At 39.9% G+C, this 25,553-nt stretch overlaps 1 protein-coding gene and 1 long non-coding RNA gene across 6 annotated transcripts in view; one reads left to right on the top strand and one right to left on the bottom strand.

Annotated features, from left to right (window-relative positions):
• Positions 1-5,623, bottom strand: part of C7H8orf34 (chromosome 7 C8orf34 homolog) — a 485,474-nt gene extending 479,851 nt beyond the window's left edge. The window contains exon 1 of one of the 5 annotated variants that reach the window (XM_034966203.4): positions 4,425-5,623. In XM_034966203.4, the coding sequence (XP_034822094.3) occupies positions 4,425-4,751 (327 nt within the window). In that variant the 5' untranslated portion in view covers positions 4,752-5,623. The remainder of the gene's footprint in view (positions 1-4,424) is intronic. The other 4 variants (XM_034966201.4, XM_034966200.4, XM_008956708.7 and 1 more) reach the window with 4 other exon arrangements.
• Positions 2,920-25,553, top strand: part of LOC106635035 (uncharacterized) — a 29,371-nt gene continuing 6,737 nt past the window's right edge. Inside the window, exons 1-2 of the long non-coding RNA XR_001338392.4 lie at positions 2,920-4,457; positions 23,520-23,593. This is a non-coding gene — a long non-coding RNA (uncharacterized LOC106635035). The remainder of the gene's footprint in view (positions 4,458-23,519; positions 23,594-25,553) is intronic.

Raw genomic sequence — 25,553 nt, 5'->3', positions numbered from 1 at the left:
ATGCCATATTGGTATATGTACATATTACTATTTCTAAGGTTATATAGTGATTTATTGAATTGAATTTTGGGTCACTTTATTAAGCTATTTAAAAGCTGCATGAAAATAAAATACATTAAGGCAGAAATGAAAAATAAATGGGCTGGTAATAGAAACATGTTAATTAAAGTAACATTTTAAAAAACTGTTTTGAAGTAAGTCAATGACAACACTTAACTTGGACTCTAGGCAAAATTTTATAAAATGGAACTGCTTTGTCTTCTGCCTCCTCTAAATGCTCTGAGATTATAAAGATTAATGCAAATTTTGATATAGGAAAAGTCTTCATAACTTTGAGCACTGGGGAAGATCACCTGACAATCATTACTCCAAAAAATATATTTACAATATTTAAGTTGAACATATTATAACTACCAAGCTTATACTTTATTACTTCTCTAATAAAAGCATTTTCCTAATCATTTTTATTAAAATGACACTTTTACCTTTATTAACGACAAATTATTTTTAAACATTAAAATATCTTTCTGGAGGGGAATTTTACCTCTGGCCATAAGTGAGTAACTAGTATCCTTCTCATCCCCAAACAACTGCCCTAAACAATCATAAGTCTGCCTAAATTAGACAAAAATATTTCTTTTCACGTATTAAATAACAGGTAGCCCAAGGCTGTGATCCTTATGAGAAGGGGAACAACGAAAGGAGATCTCCGCAGACACTACAGCTCTCTGATAAACGCAAGGGGCATTTTTTAGATATGATCAGGGAGGTCAATAAAGTGAAATAATGGGCTTGCTGAGGGTTGGCAGCAAATTGGAGTTCAGGGTTGCATATATGGCTGGAAGAAGTGCAGTGGGGTACCAGAGAAGAGCAAGCTGGGCAACAGCAAAATATATAAGTGATGCAGGCTTTGACCATAAGTTTGATAAGTCCATTTTATAACATATATGCCAAATCAGTTAATGCAAATTTACACCATGTGAGTAGAAGCACTTTGAGCGGAACAGAGAAGGTGATAGTGATTCCATTCTATTTGGAGTGGGTCATACCATACTTAGAGAAATGTAGTGACTTTTTTTTGCCACATCTTCAGTACACAAATTTAAAAATTCTATGGTGATTTTATGAAGATCCCCACTATTTGGCTTCTTAGTAACTTAAGATTTCACACTCTTGTGAGTGTGATCAGGCCTGAACCAAGATATATAACTGCCCTGAGCACTCTTCCAATCAATAATGGGAGAAACTAAAAAGTTTCTATTTCTTTATATAAAATGTGTGTGTACACAAACACACATGGAATATATATATTCCACTATATATAATATTTATATATATTACAAATATTTATCTTGTAAGATGTAAACCATTACATCTTACAAAAATTAGAAAGTTTGTGAAATATATTTTTCATCTTACACCTTCATATTATCTAATCAGAATATCATTGCCCAGAATTCTAATGCAATGATTTTTAGGCATAGTTTTGTAATGCTCCAAAACATCTTCAATGAAATTTAAAAGTAGTACAAATTTATTCACCTGAGTCAGCTGGAAACAAAATTAATTTCAATTTAAAATAAATTTTGAAACACCATACTGCATGTAACACTTTAATAAGCATCTCAAATCATAAAATATTAGCAATAAACTAAGTAAGAAATAAACTAAGTGAACAAACTAGGTAAATAAGCCCTACAGGTAAAAAAGAGGATACAAGTATTCTCAATATCAATGAATAGGTTACTTTTTGCTATTGTTTTAAAAAACATTCATAGATTATCTTTAAAGTATCTCATACCAATTAAGTTTTCTTAAAACATTCCTAACTTAAACTATCCACAAGGGGGACATATTATCAGATACCGCATATTTTCCAAACTGAAAGAAGCCTGTGTCAGCTACACTGACTCAACACAACAAAGCATAGATGACAAGACATGGAGCGGCCAATTTCAATTTGTGAGTCGTAAAAGGAGATTTTAGCTCAGTTTCTCAAAATGTGGCCCAGAAATTAAAATTGTAGCAAACATTTGTGCTGCTTCTTAATATGTTCAGATTGCTGGGCACCTCCTCTGACCCAAATCAATTCCTGTGAAAACTATTGAGTAAGGTCCTAGAAGAGAATGGACGGTCTCTAGGTCAACAATGTCCATTTCACAGGTGGCACTGGTTTTCTAACATGAAACAAGTAGGCTACACGCTAGTAAAATCTTCCAATTTTGTGAAATACGTATAATTGTACTCTCAAAGTCAAGCTCTATCATGATCAAAATTGTTGCATAAGGAACTGTGTTACATCCAGCTTTTATTAAAAGAGAATTTATTATCCATTTTTCTCCCTTCAATTATTTAAAGTGAACATCAAACCTTAAAAAATGCACTACTCATCACTGCAATCTAAGCTAATGCCAGTGTATGTCATATGTATTCAATAAAATACGAAGTATGGTGGTGCTTGTTTTTTGGTGAGGGGACCTAAAGCTTTTATGAGACACGTTGCTATCACTTAAAATTCTTCAGCGCATAACTTGCTGGTGAGCATTAAAAGGTGGGGGTTAGGGGGCACTTGATAAATATCCATTTGAGTTTATTTTCTAATTCTGCAGAAAGTTTACATATATTCCTAATTTTATTATTATTAAAATCTTGGGGATTTTAAAATAACAAATTAAAACAGTATTTATTAAAAACAATTCATTTATTCTCCCAGGCTAATTGTACTTTATACTCCAGGAGAGTAGAGAGAAAACACACACTCTAAATGTATGTATTTTATGATTCTTTCGATGCAATTAATACACTGCGTTGCAGAAGGTTTTATGCTTCTGCCTTTAAAAAAATTATATAGGATTATGTATAATCAATAATCATTAAACTAAAGGCAAAGAAAAGAAATCTGGTAGTTCCATCAATTTTATTTCGCTCTTGCATGGATTGCCTTTGTTAACATTTTTGGCAGAAAAAAGAATCAAAGCAATTGTAGGACTCTGCACCCCACAATGCGAGCTTCAATTGAAACAATGGTCTTATCGTCTAAGACAGATCAACGTTAAAGTTGGGCAAAAAAACTTAGGAGATCTTGCAAATCTTGTTATGTGAAACCCGTCCTCCCAAAAGACCTATTGGACCACACCTTTGTCCACCGAGCCCTTTTTTTGCAGGGTCATTAACTCGCATTATTTTTTTGTTCTCCACAGTTCTCACTTGCTTCTCTTCAGTCGTTGCTAGGTTTTCCGCGATCTCCAGTGCAGCCCCTTCCACTTGCCGCGATTCTGCCTCTCTTAGACACTGACACGTAACCTCCTCCCCATACCAAGCCCTCACCCCAAACCAAGCTGTTAAGAACAGCTACAACTGCTTCTGGGAGACGTGGGGGGCGGGGGCAAGGCGGGGGCAAGGCGGGGGCAAGGCGGGAGCACCTCGACCCTCCCGCGAACTCTCGCCGCCGGTCAGTGCCCCCTGAACTGGATGGGACCAAGGGAGTCCCTCCGCAAGGGCCTCCACTTCTGACTACGGTCCGCACGCCCCACCCCTGCCCAGCACCCTGGCAACCCGCGGGACGCTTTGCTGGTGCCAGGCTTCAATCTCTTGTTCTCATTTTCTCGTGTCCTCGCGCTCTTCCTTCTACTGTATTTTTGTCTTAAATTCTTTAATGGCGAGAGAGAAAAAAAAAACAAAAAAACAAACCAGCTCAGAGCTATAGTCTTCTTCCACAAATACGTGTGTGCTTTTCAGAACCTTTCTCCGTCCCTTTCTCCTGCTAACACATGTGTGGTCTGCAGTGCAAAGGACTCTCCTTTCGTCCAGTGACCAAATGGCAGTCTCTCAGTTTGCCAATTTCATTCATCACGCCCGCACCGACTGAAGCCTACTCCTCACCAGTTCAGCTGTCTTCCAGTTAATTGTATTAACTGCTAAGCACCTCCTCCACCTTTTCGGGTTCTATTACCGCCCTCATTAAAAAAAAAAAAAAAAAAGAAGGAAAGAAAAGAAAAGAAAAAAGAAAATCCAACACGAACACGCAAGATAGCGTGAATTCAAAAAAGAAAGTGTGCGTGTGCAACACAGTCTGAGTGTGTGCATCCGTATGCGTCGCCTGCCTCAGCCTGCCCGGGTCCTGAACATGTAGCTGAGAGGTGCAGGACAGTCAGAGGGCCAAAACTTCCCCTGCCAGGCTGAGGCTGGGCCCTCCCGAGCTCACCTGTCCGCGTTCAGGTAACTGGCTAAGTGCCCGCCCGGCCGCGTTCCAGGACACCTGGCCGGGACAGAGCGAATGCCAGAGAATCCCAGGGCGCCCTCTCCCGCGCGTTGGTTCTCTAGCCCTCCTTCCCTGGGAGGGGTGGGATTGGGAGTGTACTGTTTTCATTACTGCACCCCTTCCCCTAAAGACAACGGGACTGCCCTCCTCCGCAGCGCCTTACCTCAAACAGGGGACCGATCTTGTTCTTCTCCAGGTAAGCCTGGATCCGGGTTTGCGGATGAGACGCCATGGGGAACAGATGGGACCGCGAAGAGAGTGCAGGGAGAACGCGCGGCTGTGCGCCTCCGCTGGGGACAACCCTCCTTTTACCCGGACTGGGGCCGGGACAGGAGCTCCGGATCCTCGGCTGCCCTGCGTGGCTGGCTCGGCCCCGGCCGCGGGCGTGGGTGGCAGCCCGGGGAGACACGCGCGCGTGGGGCGCTGAGAGCCGGAAGCCTGGGCGCAGCGCCGCCAACTCAGACAACTCCGAGGCGAGGGGAGAACTCATTCATCGCGTTCTCCGCCTCGCGCCCACCCTCGCCGCTCTCCGCAGCGCCCGGCGCAGTGGGGAAATTCGAGGCAGAGGTTCCTTTCTCCTCTGGGCGGCAGCAGCAGGAATCAGGGGGCGGGAGGCAAGCTGTGTCGAGGGGCGCACGCGGGTGGACAGGGGCCGCGGGGCTCGAACTCGCCACCGGTGTGTGTGCGTGCGTGCGTGTGTGTGTCCGTGCGCGCGCGACTGTGTGTACCTCCTTTCCCAGGTGACGGAACAAACAGCCCGGGCTGCTCCCCGAGGCTGCTCGCCCTACCAGCCGCTCCCTAGCGACAGCGCCGCTTAAAAAGCCAATGGTGAAGGTGCTTCTTTCAAAGTGCACATAAATCTGGTGCTTGTTGGCTACTCCTTGGCAGCTACAAATGCAGATCGAAAGGGGATCGTCCCCACCGCCCCTTCTGAGCCTCTCCTCAGCACCTTCTGCCCTGCCTACTCTAGCGCAGGGGTTGAGAAGGGCAGAGTTTTGAGAAGGTGCGTGGGTTTAAGGGTTTGCCGCGAAAAAGAAGTTGCCTTCCTTTTCAAAATCTGGTTTGGCCTGGAGCAAGTCGACGGGTGAACGCAGCCTGAGAACCCAGCTGAAAACTCTCAAAGTGCAGGAGCTCAAAGGCTGCAACCAGCCTTTCAGCATTTGACAGGGAGAAGAGAAATGAGCGAGCCAGCCCTCCCCTCCAAAGTTGGCCTTCCTAATCCACGCCTTGAGTCATGTCTGTATACCTATAACTGCATCTCAGACACCACGCTATCCCACTTCATAATGTTTCCTCTAGATACTGCGTGAGCTGCTCAAATTTAGCCAATACCTTTCTTATTATGCAGGGATTTCCGAGTCGAAGGTTTGCAGATAGCCCAGGCTTCCTCACAGAGCTCTTTCTTGTGAAATACAATACTAAGGTCCCAATGACAATTTCCCTGGCTCCTAACCATGATGTGCTGCCAAAATTAGATTTATTTCTAATAAATATAAATTTTCAGAATCATGGAAACAGTTTTCCTAAAAGCTGACTGCAGCAGTATATATTTTTTTCTTTCTTTCTTCACTGTGTTCTGGATTTCTGTTACTCATAGTTTCTTTATTGGTGTTCATGTTTTCCTTCTGTATTTTAAATATGTGGAAACATGTAATAGATAAGTGTGGAATATCCCAGGAACTATTATTAATTTCATGCATTAAGACATAAGAAATCTGCTAGAATAGCTAGGAGCTTAACCATCCCTGATAACCTGAAATGGACTTGATCCAGAGTGGAAAGATGTCCACATTAATACTTTTACAATCGGACTCATATGATCTGCCTAGGGAGGGTTAAGTTAAATAGCAGTGAGGTGTCCAGGGTTGCCTCGTGCTTTCCACTGTGATTCGAAGGTATATTTACTTATGTATTTTTTAATGTGTCCAGGAGAAATTAAATACACAGAGTGAATACCAACATTTCTATTTGCTAAAAGGTATAGCGTAGAGCCATAAGGAAGGCCATCTATGACCCAGCTAAAAAGCCTACTATTTTTGATACCACATAAGGTACCAAGATGGTACGCTTCCTGAAATCAAGAGTCTTTCTCTTTTAAGAGGCATCAGGAGGATGCTTCTTTAAATGAAATAAAGACACTTATTAAGTCTTCACCATGCTCAGACTATTGCACTTAGGGCTTTGAATAGAAGAGACAAAGCTTCAGCTGGCAAAATGTGTATGTTTTAAAGAGAGAATGAAGCCAAGTACAAAGGTTCACGTCTGTAATCCCAATTATGTGGAAGGATCACTTGAGGCCAGCAGTTCAAGACTGGGCAACATAAAAAGACCCCATTTCTAAAACAAATTTTTTTTTTTAATTAGCTGGGCATAGTGGTGCACACTTATAGTTCCAGCTACTGGGAAAACTGAGACAGCGGGACCCTTGAGCTGCAGTTCGAGGCTGCAGTGAACTATGAGTGCGCCACTGCATCTAGGCTGGGCCATACAACAAGACTCAGTCAAAAGAAAGAAAGGAAGAAAGAGAGCAAGAGACAAAGAAAGAAGAGCAACATGAGGATATGCATACCCATTTATGTATGTTAAAACTCTGAGCATCCCAAAATTGCACACTTAAAATGCAGGGAGTATTTTCAAAGCTTTTCAAGGCCAACATTAAATATCACCTCCTTCATAAAGCACTTCTTGGTTCTATTTATCCCTAATCATGACTTCATTACTACAATAAACATTTATTGCATAGCTTCTCAATGACAGACATTATGTTAAGACTGGGAATTCAAAGGTGAAAGGCTTTGTCTTTGTCCTCAGTTGCTTCGTCTTGTTGAGGCAATCAGCATATATATAAATAATGGCATCAGATGCTGGGCTTGGTGGCTCACACCTGTAATCCCAGCACTTTGGTAGACCAAGACAGAAGGATCACTTGAGCCCAGTAATTTGAGACCAGCCTGGGCAGGATAGCGAGACTTTGTCTCTGTTAACAATAAAATAGTAGTCTCAGCTACTCATGAGGCTGAGGTAGGAGGATCTGTTGAGCCCAGGAGTTTGAGGTTGCAGTAATTGCACCACTGCACTCTAGCCTAAACAAAGCAAGATTCTATTTCTTTTTTAAAAAAGATAGCATGTACAGAGGCACAGAGACACCCAACAGGCTGGTAGTTAAAGATATGTAAAGTATATGTGGAGGAGTATTATTTTCATGTGAGGTTAAAAATGTAAGCAGAGTTCAGCTCATTGAAAGTCCTAAATGCCTTGTTAAGAACAATAGACTTACATCTTGTGGATAATGAGAAGTGACTTGTTAGGCTACAGAATCTGTAACAAATGATGGGGTTATTGTTAGTACTTAAGATATAGGGTTAACGGGGATGGGATGGATTCCAGACATAGTGAAGGACTAATGTTGATTAACTAAATGAAGGATGAGGTTAGAGGAGGAAATCAAAGATGACACTCTGATATCTGACATGAAGCTAAGAGATGACAAATTATTTACCCAAGTCACCCAATGTATCATTGGTAGGGCAAGGTTTTAGTTCAGGTTTTTCTAACTCTAAAGCTGAAGCTATTTCCGCTCTCTACCCTGTAACCTGGAAACTAGTCAAAAATTGAGTTTATAGATATTAGCACCCCTTTGTGGGAACAGCTATGTCTCATGACTTGGCACATAGTAGATACTCCAGAAATAGCAATTAAATGAATGAATTGAATTTTAGAATATCAATTCAGTCCAGCTATGTTCTTTCAGTCTAAACTTTGCCTCTGACTCATGGCATTTATACTCTCTTTTGTTTCCTTTAGTCAATTGCATGCATATTTTGGTCCCTCTTTTAAACTGCAAACTCTCTAAAATCATGAACTGTATCTTAATAATTTTCTTTTACTTTACAGCGTGTAACACAGTATATTTTCGCATAGTAGTTTCTTCATAAAATATCTTTAATTAAGATACTATTACTATATGTTTTAAGATTTGTATTAGGTAGTCCCTTTAAAATTGGCTGAAAGGTAACCATTGTCTTGGATTGAATTTATCAACTTTTTCTGCACATATGCCATGGTACCTTTAGGATCCTTTCGCCGTTTTTGGCTTGGATACAGCATGAAAAGACCATTTTTGGTGAGACTGTTTTGACCTCATTGTGTTATAGAAGTGCCTGTCAGCATAATTTACAGATGTACAGAATCCAATTTATAGAATGCACAAAAGCCATTGTCCAACTCCATTTGTAAGACACCTTGCACAGTTCCTTACACAAATAGGTTTCGGAGAGATGAGGGAACAGTGGTGAAGTCCAGTTGACCCAATTAGGAAGTATTAGCAATGTAATCCATTGAAATTAATTAAATGTTGAAGTCAGAGAGCAGAGATGTTCTATATGGATTTCTTGAATTTAGACTTCTATCCCTGAAGCATACTTATCCTCTTTCTGTTTTGGTTTCACCTTGCCACTTTGTAACAAAAAGGGAAAAATATCTTTCCAAGGAACCCAGCACATATGAATAATCTGGCCATAAAAGGGAGGTGCACATAGAGAGTTTTCTTCATTTTTGCCCGAAATGCCTCCCACAACTAATGCAAATGAGCTCACATACAGCATTTACTATGTACTAGGTATTGATAACAGCACTTTATACACTCCCTCAACTCATTTAATTCTCAAAACAACATCATGAAGTAGGTACTACTATTATTCCCATTTTTTTAGATGAGGAAACTGAGACACTTACCAGGTAAGTAACTTGCCCAAGGTCATAGCTAGTAAGTAGCAGAGTATCTTGAACCCCAGTGATGTATTAAACCCCCACTGTCAAGGTTGCAAGAGTACCAATTCAAGTACAAATCAGTCTGATTCCCTTTGCTTTGGATTAGTTCTGACCAAGCTGTGTTTTGATGACTAGTTTGACTACCCCAGTGTGTGGGTATGGGAAGGGAAGTAGTATGGGTGGCAGATAACAGGGTAACTTTCTGGCTCCATACTAAATGAATATGTTGTCTCTTGTGAGTTTGAATAATAGCTAATCAACCACGTTGGAACTGATTTTTTGTTTCTTTTTTGAGATAGGGTCTCACTCTGTCCCCCAGGCTGGAGTGCAGTGGCACGATTATAGTTCACTGCAGCCTCGACATCCCAGGCTCTTGCAATCCTCCCACCTCAGCCTCCTGAGTAGCTGGGACTATAGGTGCATATCACCAAACCCAGCTAATTTTTGTATTTTTTGTAGATACAGGATTTCACCATATTGCCCAGGCTGGTCTTGAACCCCTGGCCTCAACTGATTGTCCTGCCTAGGCCTCCCAAAGTGCTAGGATTACAGGCATGAGGCTCTGAGCCTTGCCCTGATTCTAACTGTGTGGAAAATATCAACTTACTGGATCTACTAAATTGACAACTCAAATGATGGTGCCAGCTTGTGAAATCCTGCCATTCAGCCTTCTGAAATTACATTTCTATCTCTTTAATTTCTGCCTTTACTCATTAGGTTTTAATATTTATTTTTTAATTTTTTAATATGTGGACTGTATATAAGCAATCTCCATCTGAAAGACTTTATGTAAATGCATTTTATAACATGTTAATTTTTGTTGTTATGAATCATTTAAAGGAAATCTATAGATATCAGACTATGTAGATACCCTTGATGTTAATTGCCCATAGTCTGTTAAACCTGATATGCTTTTTGCTTATAATTTCCAAGAGCGTATTGTCTTGATTTTTCAAGAGTCTTTGTTGGAAGGAAAAAACAAAACCTTGAGCCATGAAAACTGTTATAGGATACTGTAACATGATACTGAATTTATTGGAAAGAAGGAGGAAATAAGAGCAACTAAGCAAACAAAAGACGATGTCATAAGGCAAAACAATTCTACTTGGTGTGCACCCTGGGGAGCCCGACACTCTGCCTAGGACAGGATATACTATTGCTCTAGTCTCACTATCAAGGAATAAGCAACATGGGACCTATTTCTCAAACTCAGATATCTGTAAATGTCAGCTAATGCTTGTTCATAAGGAAGCACATTACAACAACCTCTGCACTAAGGGTTAAAGGTACTTTTAGCAGAATTAGTGGAACCACCATTACCTAGAGGAAATTTAAATTTTAAAAATAAAATAAAATAGAAGGATGACTTAGCTTTCTGCAAAAACACCCTGGAAACTATAATACTCAAAGTAGTCAGCAAAGCTCTTCTTCTAAAGCAGATGTCGTTAGCCCATTACCTATGGATAAGACCCACCCCTCAACCCTCAGATGGTCTCAGTCCTGGGAGAGAGATAATTTTCTGATGTCTAAGGATACGCTAAGTTTCCACAAAGTTCAGGGAAATACACTTACTTATCATATATCTGCCACAAAAGATTTATGATGGGGTCATAAAGACCAGGAACTAAACTTACTAGCTTTGTCTGGGAGGATTAGGAAACCAAATATTCAATGAATGAATGATGAATGAGTGGAGAGATAGAAGAATAAACAAAGAAAGAATGAATGAGTAAAATGCTGGTAACTTATTAGGTAACTCAGAGGCATAATCAAGTTCTCAGTCATTTATACTTAAGTTCCTTTTATATATGCATAATGAAGTATAATTAATTTTGTTTAAAAAAACCTAAGTATTTTTGAAGTACTTAAATATAGTAAATGTTTCAGTAAGATAACAGCATTGATTTGTCTTTATGTCTTTCTCTGAGCCTCTCCTCTTCAATTTGTCCCTTTTCTCTTTCCTTCTCTTCCTTTATTCCTTCCTTCCTGTCTTTTTTAAAGGAAGTTTCACTTACCTTGCAGCCTAAGCCTGAAACATTTGTGCACAATTGTGATGTCTAAAGACAAACTAAGGTTCCTACTGAAGTTGAAAAATGTTTTCTGCTACATTCAGTTTCTAAAACATATTCTAACATTCTTTTGTCTGTAATAGCTTACCCTTGACCCTTCATATTCCTAGGCATATTTTTATATCAAATCATTGTCACCAAACCCAAGATTTTATATACCTTAGGATGGGTATTTTCTACTCTCAACATATATTAACTCATATGATGTGATTTGCCAAAAGTATTATAAAAAGAAAATCATTTTTTCTCCTTTTCAATCATTAGCTTTCATAAAATGACATCACATTAAACATGTGTCTTTAATAAAACAATGACAGTAAGGATATTTCAGGATTCAAACAGGACAAGGTAATATGGTAAATCTTATACATTTCATTGATATTTAATTTCAAAAGTCTCCCTCCAATGATAAATTAAAATTAGGCAGCAATAGAATGGCATCCCATGGAATGAAATATATGATAAAAGTTTTCTAAAGTGTGTTCTCTCTGCTCCCCACAACAAATTATCTTTCTTTACATTTGTTCAGAACTTGTGCTGATATTTAGGTGCCCTTTGACATTTTTAATCTCGCTTGGAGTGTAATTTTCTCTAAGACAGCTGAAATGGCTTTGGTGTGAAACTTGAGATTGAAATACGGGTCAGTTACTTGCTGACAAGTGTGTGACCCATGACTGCCTACAGTTCACTCTGCATTTTACAGATGAGAAAACTGAGGTCAATAGCATTCGATAACATATCAAACTAGTTGATGGAAAAGCCAAAATTCAAATACAAATCAGTCTGATTCCAAAATATATGTTATCTTATTACACAGGGCCAATTTCAATTGTTACTGTTTTGAATACTGTTTAAAACATTATTCATGACGCTTGTTAAAATGTAAAGTAGATTTTATTCAGGACTATTGCAGTAAGTATGGGGACTACTGCTATGGGGTTTTGCAGTAAGGGACAGAGATTGGGCTCAACTCAAAACACAACAAGAAAAAGTGAGACTTCATAGCCAAAATAAAGAGTAGAAGTCATTGGATGAAAAATTATTAAGAGGAAACATTAGGGATAAGCGGGGGATTGTGGCTAAACCAATTTAGCAGAGTTTTTGTTAAAACTGGGCGATGCAAAGGTGGACAAAGCAGCCCAAAAGTTGATGTATAGTTGAGAAGAGTATTAAGAGGAGCCTGACTAAAGTATAGTCAAGGAGAGACTTTTTGTCAGGATCCAGTAACACTTCAATTTCTTTATATTATTGTTGTAATGTTTTTACATTCAAAGCTATTTGCATCTAGAAGCATAGTTAATAATGTTGTTTAATGGACTTGTAAAGCAACTGATCAATCTCATACATTTCAACAACATGAAAAGGTGTTTGCACATTGTAATATACTTTTTGTTACTAATTTCTCACTGACAATTTTTTTAGAATACAAGAAGTGATATTGGAGAATACTTAAAACTTATAGACTCTGGAATATAATGTTTTAACATCTTAAAACCTTTCTGGCTATGGAGACTGCCCCTTCCAGAGCTAGTCAATTTTTTTTTTTTTTTTTTTTGAGACGGAGTCTTGCTCTGTCGCCCAGGCTGGAGTGCAGTGGCGCGATCTCGGCTTACTGCAACCTCTTCCTCCCAGGTTCACGCCATTCTCCTGTCTCAACCTCCCGAGTAGCCGGGACAACAGGCGCCCGCCACCACGCTGGGCTAATTTTTTGTATTTTCAGTATACACAGGGTCTCACCACGTTAGCCAGGATGGTCTCAATCTCCTGACCTCGTGATCCGCCCGCCTCGGCCTCTCAAAGTGCTGGGATTACAGGCGTGAGCCACCACGCTCGGCCTAGTCAATTCTTAGAGACAACAAAGAGCTCAGGAAGCATCGTCTTTGATGTAAAAAATAACCAGTCCAGGGTCACATCTCGTCTATCTGACCGGCACACTCCAGGAGACAATATTCCTCTGCCTCGATCATCCCAGGTTCAGATGCTAGGCTACTAGAGCCTACCCATATAAATTAGGGTCCACTGATGAGTAAACATTACACAAAAGAACACAGAATAGACTTCCATGGATTTGAATCCTGGTTCTAGTACATACCAGCTTTGAATTTTGGCAAGTTCCTCTCTAAGCTTCATTTCTCTCTGACAGAAAATTAAACAATACTAATAGGCCTATACCAAGGAGTTGTTGTGAGGTTTGCTTGAGAATATGTCAACACGTAGCTCGATGCCTACCGAGGAGTAAATGCTCAGTAAATATTACCTATGTCATTGTTGACTACATTGGAAGATATTTCAGAAGTTATTCATATTTCCTCCTCTTCCTTTCCCCCAATTTAAAGGGAAGCAAAGTCTGGCCACAAAAACATTGGTCTGACTCTCTCATTTGTCTTATCTCTAGTCTAAAATAGCTTCCATTTCACCATTCTGCCACTCAAGAAAAACTGGAGATTTAAATGACCAGTTGAATGAAAGGTTATTATTTAATAAGCTGATGGCCTTCAAATGCCAATATCAAAAAAAGGAGAAGAAAAACAGAAAAAACACTAGTTTGAAAGTAATTGTTGACATGATAATACATTTAAAAGTGATGATACATATTTATTTCCAGACTCAAGAAAAAGACATTAACATATCACAAACTTCCTAAGCCTGGTTTAAAGAAATATATTCTTATAATTAAGATCATTTAATACCCAATATTGATGAATTTGATTTTTGATGTCCGTGGATTACATAAAAACAACCAACAAAAGTTTGAGGGTTTTTAATGATGTTTTTTCTCCAGCCCAAACTTCTGTGATCTAAACACCCTTGGTTGTGTGGTAATCCTGTATAAGTTGGTGCATATTCTAGAAAGAATCAGCTTTACACTTTAAAAAGGAACTGACACAAACTTTCATATTGTTAATTCTCAAGACCATACTTCAGGCTCAACCAGTCTCTGCACTCCTGTTGGTTTCTGAAAGAGGAACCAGAGCCCCAGTTTGCTTTCCTTGCTTTCCTGTTGCTCATGGTGACCATTTACTCTTTCTCCCTTTTAACTTTTCTCAGACAGCGGCTATAGAGCAGTGTGTGGTTTGCCACACTCGTTCTTCTTTTACTGCTCCTAAGAAAAGAAGAAACAGCTCTTTTATTTTACTACCTTACAGCAAATCATAAGCAAGAAAATAATCTGGGAGAAACACAGGCTTAAAATGACATCTTACCACTTCTATTCAACATTGTATTAGAGGTTCTAGCCAGGGCAATTAGGCAAGAAAAGGAAATAAAAATCATCCTGATTGCAAAGGAAGAAGTTAAACTATCTCTATTTGCAAATGACATGATCTTGTGTATATATAATCCTAAAAAATCCATCAAAAAAAAACTATTGGAACCAATAAAGGAGTTTAGAAAAGTTGCAGGCTACAAAATAACATGCAAAAAGCAACCATATCTCTATACATCTTCAATGAACAAAAATATCCCATGAAATTAACAAAATGATTCTATTTACAACAGCATCAAAAACAAGTGAAAAACTTAGAAATATATTTAACAAAAGTAGCATGGACTGTAATCCCATGCAGTGGTTTATGACTGTAATCCCAGCAATTTGGGAGGCCAAGGCAGGAGGATTGCTTGAGATCAGGAGTTCAAGACCAGACCAGACAATATGGCAAAACCTTGTCTCTACAAAAAATACAAAAAATTAGCCAGGTGTGGTAGGGCATGCCTGGAGTCCTAGCTACCTGGGAGCAGGGGTGGGGTGGTGGGAGATGAGGAAGGGTGAAGGGGACAGGGCACAGTGCTGAGGTGGGAGTATCGTCTGAGCCTGCAAGGTCAAGGCTGCAGTGAGCCATGTTTGTGTCACCGCACTCCAGCCTGGGCAACAGAGTAACATCTTGTCTCAAAAAAAAAAAAAAAAAAAAGTAGTATAAAACTTATTCTCCGAAAACTACAAAACATTGGTGAAATAAATGAAAGAAGATCTAAATGAAAGATAAAATGTAGCCCTGTGTGGTGGCAGATGCCTGTAGTCCCAGCTAATTGGGAGGCTGGGGCAAGGCAATCACTTAAACGGGGAGGCAGAGACTGCAGTGAGCCGAGATTGTGCCACTGCACTCCAGCCTGGGTGACAGAGCAAGACTCTGTCTCAAAAAAAAGATAAAATGAAAGATATTCTGTGTTCATGAATTGGAAGACTTACTATTGTTAAGATGGCAACGCTCCCCAAGTTGATCTACATATTTAATACAATTCTCTTAAAAATTCCAACTGGATTTTTTTTTGCAGAAATTGGCAAGCTAATCCTGAAATCATATGGAAATGCAAAGACCCAGAATAATCAAAACAATCTTGAACAAAATTGGAAGACTCACACTTCCAATTTCAAAACTTACTACCAAGTTCTACAGCAATTAAAGCAGTGTGGTACTGGCATAGGGACAGGCATATATATCGATGGAATAGAATTGAGAGTCTAGAAATAAAGTCTCACATGTATGGTCAAATGATTTTAGATATGAGTATCAAGACAATTCAATAGAGAAAGAATAATATTTTCATCAAATTGTGCTCAGACAACTGGATATCTACATGTAAAAGAATGAAATTGAACCTGTACCTCACATTAGATACAAAAATTAACTCAAAATGGATCAAAGACTTAAATCTAAGAGCTAAAGCTATAACTCTTTTATAGGAAAAAAGAGGCATACATCATGGTGACATTGGGTTAAATAATGTTTTCTTAGATATAATACCAAAAGAACAAATGACAAAAACATAAATTGGATATCATCAAAATAAACACCTTTTTATGCAAAGAACACCATCAAGAAAGTGAAAAGAAAATCAAAAAATGGGAGAAAATATTTTCAAATCATGTATCTGATAAGGAACTTGTTTCTCCAATATATAAATAATTCTTATCACTCAGTAATAAAAATGACAAATGGCCCAATTAAAAAAGTCAACGTGGCTGAATAGTTACTTCTCCAAAGAAGATATACACATGGCCAATAAACACAGAAATGCATGCCTAACACCATTATCCATTAGGGAAATGCAGATCAAAACCACAATGTTATACCACTTCACACTCACTAGGACAGCGCTACATAATAAAAAAGACAGCACTGGCAAAGTGTCCAAAAACTGGAACTCTCATAAACTGCTGGTGGAACTGCTTTGAAAAAGTCTGGTAGTTTCTCAAAAGGTTAAATGTCGACTGACTGAGTGATCCAGCAATTCCACCCCTAGGTTTATACCCAAGAAAAATGAAAATGCGTGACCACATGAAAACTTATCCATGAGTGTTGATAGCGGCAATATTCATAACAGCCAAAAAGTGAAAACAATCCAAATACCCAAATATCTATCACTTGATAAAAGGCTATATAAAATGTGGTATGTCCATATAATGAAATATTATTTTGTGATTCAAATGAATGTAGTACCAATACATGCTACACCATGGATGAACCTTGAAAACATTATACCAAGTGAAAGAAACCAGTCACAAAAACACCATGTATTGTATGATTCCATTGATATAAAATAACCACAATAGGCAAGTCTGTAGAGACAGAAAGTAGATTAGTGGTTGCCTAGGGCTGGTAGGGAGGCAGTAAAGTGTTGCAGGGTGACAGGTGTGAGGGCAGGACAGTAACAGGGGGAGGAATGGAAATGACCACTAATGGGCTTACAGTTTCTTTTTGGTGTGATGAAAATGTTCTAAAATTTATTTTGCTGAAGGTTGCACAACTCTGTGAAAATACTAAAAGCTATTCAATTGTACACTTTAAATAGGTGACTTGTCTGGTATGTGAAGTATATCTCAACAAAGATGTTATTTTAAGAATTAACAAGGATGGGCATGATGGCCCATACCTATAATCCCAGCAGTTTGGGAGGCCGAGGTGGGAGAATCACTTGATCCCAGGAGTTTGAGACCAGCCTGGGCAACATAGCAAGATTTTGTCTCCACATAAAAGAAAAATTTAGCCAGTTGTAGTGGCACACACCTGCAGTCCCAGCTACTCAGGAGGCTTATATGGAAGGATCACATGAACCCAGGAGGTTGAGGCTCCAGTGAGCCATGATTGTGCCACCGCACTTCAGCTTGGGTGACACAGTGAGACCCTGTCTCAAAAAAAAAGAAAAGAAAAAAAAAGAATTAACAGTAATTGTTAATTTTTGTTGATTCTAAGGTCCTCTTGGATCCTAGATTTTTTTTTTAAACTGTGAAAAAAATATGTTGTTATGAAACACACACACACACAATTATAAAAAGATTTCAAAAAGGAGCTTTCATTTAGTGAGCCACAAAATGGAGCAAAAATGCAAGTTTAAAAGCAAAGGGGAGTTTAATAACTATGCATTAGTTTGGAGCTATGTGCATCTGTGTGGCTTCAGAAAATGAGACACTGGGTGAGGCCAGAAAGAAGCAAAAATGCACTGTGAAGAGAAAGAGAGCTATGTTGAGTTGATTTGAATTTCGGTGAACTAAACAAGATATATAAACACAATTTTGTGTAATTTTTGCCTTAGTTTACTTCCCCCCTGTACTTGGGAAATATTCAGTAAGAACTCCTTCTGTCTTTCTCGCTATGCGTGGGCTCTGTGTTGAGGGTCTGCCTGTGTGCAGAGTGGGAGCTGGGCCAAAGGGAAGCCAATTACATCTGCAACACTGGTGTTGCTTTCATTTTTGAGAGGAGTAATTAAAAGTCCTTTTTGTTTTGTCCTTTCTTCCTTTCTTGAGGTTAAGGATTACATTTTTTAAAAATTCTTTCTGATCCTCTACAGTTCAGCATTAGACTTTGTTGGGGTTCAAAAAACGATAATCCAAAGTATAGCACTTTGGCCTGCTGAGCACTTCCAACTAAAGCAGGGGCCGCCAACCCCCAGGCGACAGACCAGCACCAGTCCATGACCTGTTGGTGATCGCGCCTCACAGGAGGAGGTGAGCAGCAGTAAGCAAGCAAAGCTTCATCTGTATTTATAGCCACTCCCCGTCACTCGCATTACCGCCTGAGCTCTGCCTCCTGTCAGATTAGTGGTGTCATTAGATTCTCATAGGAGCATAAACCCTGTTATGAACTGCACATGCGGAAGGGTCTAGGTTGCAAGGTTCTTATGAGAATCTAATGCCTGATGATCTGTCACTGTCTCCCATCACCCCTAGATGGGACCATCTAGTTGCAGGAAAACAAGCTCAGTGATCCCACTGATTCTACATTATGGTGAGTTGTATACTTATTTTATTATATATTATAATGTAATAATCATAGAAATAAAGTGCACAGTAAGTGTAATGCTCTTGAATTATCCTGAAACCACCCCCTCCCCAGTCCATGGAAAAATTGTCTTCAACAAAACCAGTCCCTGGTCCCAAAAAGGAGAGGGACTACCGATCTAAAGGACATCTGAAGGGCCTCAGAAGCAGTCTCAGGACCAAGGTCACTCTGACCTTCTCCTGCCCTCCTGTCTCTCATCCTTGAGTCTCCCTGGAAGCAAGTCACAGAAACCAGAATTCCTCTTCCCCAAGGCAGGTCATAGAAACTAGAACCCCTATTGCCCAAGTCAACCATGAATACAAGGAATAACCTACAAGGAATACAAGGCTAACCTTCTCACCTCCTACCTTTCTGTCTAGGACCTGGCCATAAAGGAATTCTCTGACCTACCCTTGTCTAATAATAGGTCATAAGACTCCTATTGTAGAGGGTTCTTGCTTCATACCCAGGTGGAGGGAATGCCACTGAGAGGCCAAGAGGAATCTGGACATGCCTTACTGGGTTTTCTCATCTCAGTCTACTGGATCACACCCTTTTTTCCAATGAAGTTTTTATACAGCTATTCATTCTTCATTCAACCTAAGCATAAAAATGGATATTTTTTCTTGTACCTTTGGATCTTCATTCCAAAGGCTTCCATGTCACATAAAACTTTAAGTAAGTCATTTTTGTATGTGCTTTTCTCCTGTTGTCTTTTGTTATAGCAGTGTTGACTGGGACCCTTATGAGGGGTGAAGAAAGATATCACACGCTTTTTACCTCTACAGCTCAATGCTGCAAATATCCTGCAGCTTGTCTTGCTTTTTCCATGAAAGTGAAGCTTTGAGAATTATCCCTGATGATACATGTCTGTGGTACATTGATTTTCACTGCTCTGCATATTCCATTGTGTGATTAGAGCACAACTCATTTATCCATTCTCCTGTTCCAGGTTTTTACTAATGCAAACAATGCTGCAATAAAATTATTGTTCATGTCTGAATTTTTGCATGGCCTAGAATTTCTCTGGGGTATTAATCTGCCAAAGGAATTGTTTGGTCATAAGGATGAACATGTTCAAATTCATCAGGCATTGTCACATTGCTCTTCAAAGCAGTTGTATAAATTTATCATTCTTCCCACAACTTTTGAGGGTTCCTGTTGCTCAAATCCTCATACCAAAGAAAGAACACTCTAGAAGATGTGAGCCTCAGTCCCAATTCTCCCCATCTGTACACTGGTATTAAGTTTCAGCACCTATGTTACTTACAGCAATAAATATCCTAGAGCAGACACAGTGTCAGCTTTGCAGTTTGCTGTCCTGATTTTTAGTTTCTTCTTCATTTCTGGCCGAAGGCAATTTTTCTGCCTTTCTTAGCAGCTCAGCCCTGTATTTATAAGGATGTTAGTTATAATTTATTGAGCAATTCTTGGTGTTGGTAGCTGGAGGGTCTTCAAGTTATCTGTACTGCCAGGCCCTTAAGTCCCTATCAGTGTTTTCAGCAGCTGACCACTCTTTAAACACTCCCCAAATGTTGGATACCATGAAGTAAGTGGAATCAAATTAGCAGCTACGATGAGCTATGAAACTCTTTTCCCAAATATTCATTAGTTACCATTACAGCAGCATGGCATAACAATTAATGGTAAGGACTCTGCAACCAGGTTGTTTGGATCTGAGTCCCAACTCTGTTTGACTTTGGGCAATATACTTCATCTCTCTGGACCTCAGTTTCTTCATATGCAAGATGAGGATGATGACAACAGTACCTATTTGGTAGGGTTGATGTAAAGACTCAATGAGTTACTAGTGATAAAAATGCCTAGAATTGTATCTGACACACAGCGTATGCTATGTAATCAATTGATGCATGAATAAAATCGAATAATGAATATTAGACATACATTTTTGTATGACCTGTATTATATATTATGTGAATATTTTAATAATGATTTTTCCTTCAATCCCCAGCATCAGCGATCTAAGGTTGGTAACATCATAGCACTACTTTTCACGTTTAATGATTCTAATGATAAATCACTTTTACCTAAAAGCATCTCTGTGTCCTTGAATAGAAGCAAAATGGCTGATGTCCATTGCAGAAGATTCTTTCCATTGTGGGAAGAATTCCCTGCTCAAACCAAGCTGTTATACAGCCTGGAAGCAAGAGTATTAGGAATGTAAGAGGGAGAAATGAATAAATATGAGGAAGAAGGACAAGAGAAAATATAGACTTGTTCTTCCTCCTAACCCAGTGGCGTCCAGTTGCCAGTGGCAGAATGCTGCCCAAGGAGCCTCTTCCCTCCCTTACTCCTCCCAGCTCCGCGCTTCAGTCACAGCAACTCTGCGCTCGCCACATGTGCCCCGCTGCTTCCCTAGGTTCAAAGAGGCAATTGGGGCAAAATACTGCAAAAAACTTTCTTTTTGTCTACAGTAGACAATTTCCATATTTGAGGATGTCCAGGCTGTGAGAAACCCATGCCTCAGGGATCTGACCCATCACAATAATGAAATATTGGAAAATAATCCATATGACTGTTTATTCTGCTATTGTGTCATGTATTGTCATTATCCTCTTTCCACCCTTTCAGGCCATACACACCTTAATATTTTGTACTTCACAGGTGTACAACATACTTTATTTAAACTGAAATGAACTTATTAAGGTTCACTACACAGCCCATACAGCAAACTTGATAATGCTTCACAATAATATGAATTTAGATGTAACATGATAAGAAATTAGCTCCCTCCTCAGCCAGCACCCATTCTCAAACCAGGAAGGCCAAGCTCAGTTCTCTTCCTGGGGCTGTGGAGGACGAAGTGATTACCTCATGACTGTTTTGGACTTTCTCATACACAGAGAGATGGGTATTATTCTAATAATATGCAAATTTAACAAATATCATTTTCTTTCTTTTTTCACACCATACCTGGAAAACTGACTAGAAAATTGTGTTTGCAAAAATGGTTTGCAAACTGGGCCGGGTGTGGTGGCTGAACACTAATCCCAGCACTTTGGGAGGACCAGGTGGCAGATCACTTGAGGTCAGGAGTTTGAGACCAGCCTAACCAACATGGCGAAACCCCTTCTCTACTAAAAATCCAAAGCAAAACAAAACAAAACAAAACAAAAAGCCAGGTGTGGTGGTGCACACCTGTAATCCCAGCTACTCAGGAGGCTGAGGCGGGAGACTGTTTTGAGCCCCATAGGAAAAAGTTGCAGTGAGCTGAGATCATGCCATTGCATTCCAGCCTGGGGAACAGAGTGAGACTCTGCCTTGAAAAAAATATGTTTTTTTGCAAACATTGTTAGTCATTTTCCTTGACTAAACTTTTGGACCTCACTTATAGTTTTACAGAGGGGTGGGGAGTGTTACTCTATTTCTTTATGAAGAGAAAAAAGAAAACTCTTACCAAGCAAAACAGAAACCTGTTTTGATTTATACGGTGGACCTATCAACCTCTTTTTCTATAGTTTTTCTGTAACTGCCCCAAAGGTTCTTCTTGCTCACTGCACAAACAAAATCATTTCACAGAGATCATGGCGTTGCAGTAAAGGTAGAGTTTAATTGACGCGAGGCTGGCCATGCCACGTGTATTACTCAAATCAATCTCTTCGAAGGCTTGGAGGTTAGGGGTTTTTCAAAGATAGTTTGGTGAGCAGCAGGCTAGGGTATGAGTGTTGATTGGTCAGGTCAGAGATGAAATCATAGGGAGTAGAAGCTATTCTCTTGCACTGAGTGGGTTTCTGGGTGAGGCCGCAGGACTGATTGGTGGGTCTCAGTGGAGCCACTAGTCATTAAAGGTGCAAAAACCTGAAAAGACATCTCAAAAAGCCAATTTTAAGTTCTACAATAGTGATGTTATCTGCAGGAGTAATTGGGGACGTTGCATATCTTGTGACCTCCTGAATAATGAATGGCTGGCAATCATTTATGTCTACACCTTAGCAGAATTCAGGCCCCTCTAATCCTCCTAGCCCGGTGGTCTCTCACTAGCTTTACAAGGTGGCTGAATTTTGGGGAAAGGCTATTATCACTTAAGCTATAAACTAAACATCTCCCACAGTTAGCTTGACCCACGCCCAGGAATATTCAAGGGTGGCTTGAATGCTAAAGGCAAGATGGGGGTTGGCTAGATCAGATCTCCTCCACTGCCATAGTTTTCTTGCTGTTGTAACTTTTGCAAAGCCAGTTTCATTTCTACCACACAGCATTCAGGATTCAGAAATACTTGGTTTCACTATTATTCTAGGCACACAAGAACCTTGTGAGTCCTGGCCCTTTTATTATTTATTCATTTATTTATTTATTTAGATGGAGTCTCACTCTGTTGCCCAGGCTGGAGTACAGTGGTGCCATCTTGGCTCACAGCAACCTCTGCCTTCACCTCCGGAGTTCAAGCAATTCTCCTGCCCCAGCCTCCCTAGTAGCTGGGATTACAGGCATGAGCCACCTGGCCTGGGATCCTGGCCCTTTTAAATCAAGTATGGGCATATGACTAGTTCTGGCCAGTGGTTTGTGGGAGGATGTGTTGTGTGTCGATTCCAGGGTGGAACACTTAATTGTGGGAGCAAGATCTTTGAATTGTGCTCTTCATCTGCAGTAGTGATTGTAGATGGACAGGCGGAGATAGAACCTCCTTCATCTGCATCCCTGAAAGACTAAAATGGGGGGAGTCCTCACCCACACCCTATAGGTATGCAGATTACATAGAAAAGAAAAAGGTTATTTGGGGCTGTTTTTTTAAGCACAGCATAACTTAGCCTATGCTGTTAATAATCATGCTAGCTCATACATGTGGGAAATACTTTCCCTGTGATGTTGACCTGTCAGAGTGAAAATAATACTCTACATGTGAATCTCAAAACCTGAATTATATTCTCAGGTGTGCTTCTTATTACAGATACAGCCTTGAGCAAGTTAATAATTCATCAAAAAATGTGTTGAGCACCTACTGTGTCCCAGGTGTGTCTTTTGGGCCTTGGTTTTAGCAACTATAGAATTAGAGAATTTGACTAGATTTTTAATTTTGTGATTTTAACATTATTATAGTATTACTTTGTGCTCACTTGGCTTATTTCTTGGGCTCAAGTGTGTTTTCCAATGATGCCTGTGCTCCAGATCTCCTTTTTTTCTAATCTTTTCTTCTGGGAGAAGATAGTGCCTCTTATGCTTATGCTGCAATTAAGCAACTTGTGGAAGAGGCTTATGTGGTGACATTAGGAAAAAAGGTAAGCAGACTGTATCCTTTGAGCCAAATCTGTGTTTTACTGGTATACAACTGTGCTGTGCTATTTATTTATGTATTGTGCATGGCTGTTTTCACTGTATGCTGGCAGAGTTGACTAATTATGAAAGAAGTAGAATTCCCCACAAAGCCAGAAAGAAAGAAAGCAAGGAAGGAGGGAGGGAGGGAGACAGGGAAGGAGGAAGGGAAAGAAGGAAGGAGGGAAGAAGGGAAGGAAGGAAGGGAGGGAGGGAGGGAGACAGGGAAGGGGGAAGGGGAAGAAGGAAGGAAGGAAACAAGGAAGGAGGGAAAGAGAGAAGGAAGAAGAGGAGGGAGGAAGGAAGAAGGAAAGAAGGAAGGAAGGAAAGAGGAAGGAAAGAGGGAAGGAAGGAGGGAGCCTACCTAAAATCTGGCCCTTTACAGAAACGTGCTGACTGCTAGCCTGGAAATATCTCCATGTGTTTACTCTAATTTCTTATTTATCTCTTGTTACCTGTATAAATTTCTAGAACTCCAATGATACTGCTTTTGCTAAGGTGGCCTCAGACCTCCTAACTAAACCTAATAAACCTCCTAACTAAACCTAATAAACCTAACTAAACCTAATAAACATCTTTTAGTCCATTTGATATAGGAGTTAGAAAGAAATTATTTAGGCAGATAGGGTAAAGAAGTCCTCGGTAAGGTTTTCCTTTTAATGAAAAGCAGCCCCAAAATAATTTCTTTTCTAACAAACAGCAGCCTGTAAAATCAAGCTGCAGACATAGATAAGCAAGCTGGAAGCTTGCACAGGTGAATGCTGGCAGCTGTGCCAATGGGAAAAAGCTAACCTGGGGGCCAGGTATGTTCAACATGGGGGCTCCACCTTCCCTTTTCCTTGCCAACCATGTGTACAATAAGGAGAAGACAACATGGCGCCAGCCCGGTAGAAAACACATTTGCATAATAAAAGGATTAGGGTGGGTTGGCCAGCTTCTTCATGAGCTATTACAAAAGAAATAGAATGCCCCACAATCCAGAAAGAAAGAAAGGAAGGAAGGAGGGAAGGAGACAGGGAAGGAGGAAGGGAAATAAGGAAGGAAGGAAAGAAGAAGGGAGGGAGAGAGAGAGAAGGAAGAAGGGAAGGAAGGGAGGGAGGGAAGGAAGAAAGAAAGGAAGGAAGGAAGGAAAAGAGGGAGGGAGGGAGGGAAGAATGGAAGGAAGGAAGGAAAACAGGGAAGGAGGGAAGAAAGGAAGGAAGGAAAGGAAGGGAAGGAAGGAAGGAAGGGAGGGAGGGAGGGAGGGAGGGAGGAAGGGAAAGAAAGAAAGAAAGAAAACGTCACACCTGGTCCAACCAATCTCTGGGCCCTGTGTAAATCAGACACCACCTCCTCAAGCCAGTCTATAAAACCCAGTGCACTCTGCCATGACTGAATTCTCATTTGGGCACCCCTCTCTTTCCCAGGAGAGAGAGCTATTCTCCATTCTCTTTCTTTTGCCTATTAAACCTCTGCCCCTAAAACCATTTCTTGTGTTTCCGTATCCTTGATTCCCCTGGTGTGAGACAGTGAACCTTGGGTATTTACCCCAGACAGTGACGCCTTCACTTTCAAGAAGATATCTCTAAAAGATAAAAGATCAGATTATGGCTAAAAAGAGATGTAAAGTTAATGGACAGTTGATTTTTAATTCTTTTTAATTTTTAAAATAAAATAATTTTAAGACTAATTTCAAATACAGACAAAATATATTTAAATTTGATTTTACTTAATACTTTAAATATAAAATAATTTTAAGATACATTATGTTTTATGATAAAAGAATTTTTTAAATTATAATAGGAAAAAAGAAAAGTCCTGGAGGAGAGAAACAAAGTTTTGATTATGAGGAACTGCTGCAATCTCACTTTGATTCTATTGAAGGGTACAGCAAGGGAGAATGGCAATAAATTATTTAGGAAATATGTGTTCAGGGTAGAGCACAGA

This window comes from Pan paniscus, chromosome 7 (assembly GCF_029289425.2).
Source record: "Pan paniscus chromosome 7, NHGRI_mPanPan1-v2.0_pri, whole genome shotgun sequence".
Classification (NCBI taxonomy): Eukaryota; Metazoa; Chordata; class Mammalia; order Primates; family Hominidae; genus Pan; species Pan paniscus.
This window is presented reverse-complemented; position numbering and strand designations above follow the sequence as displayed.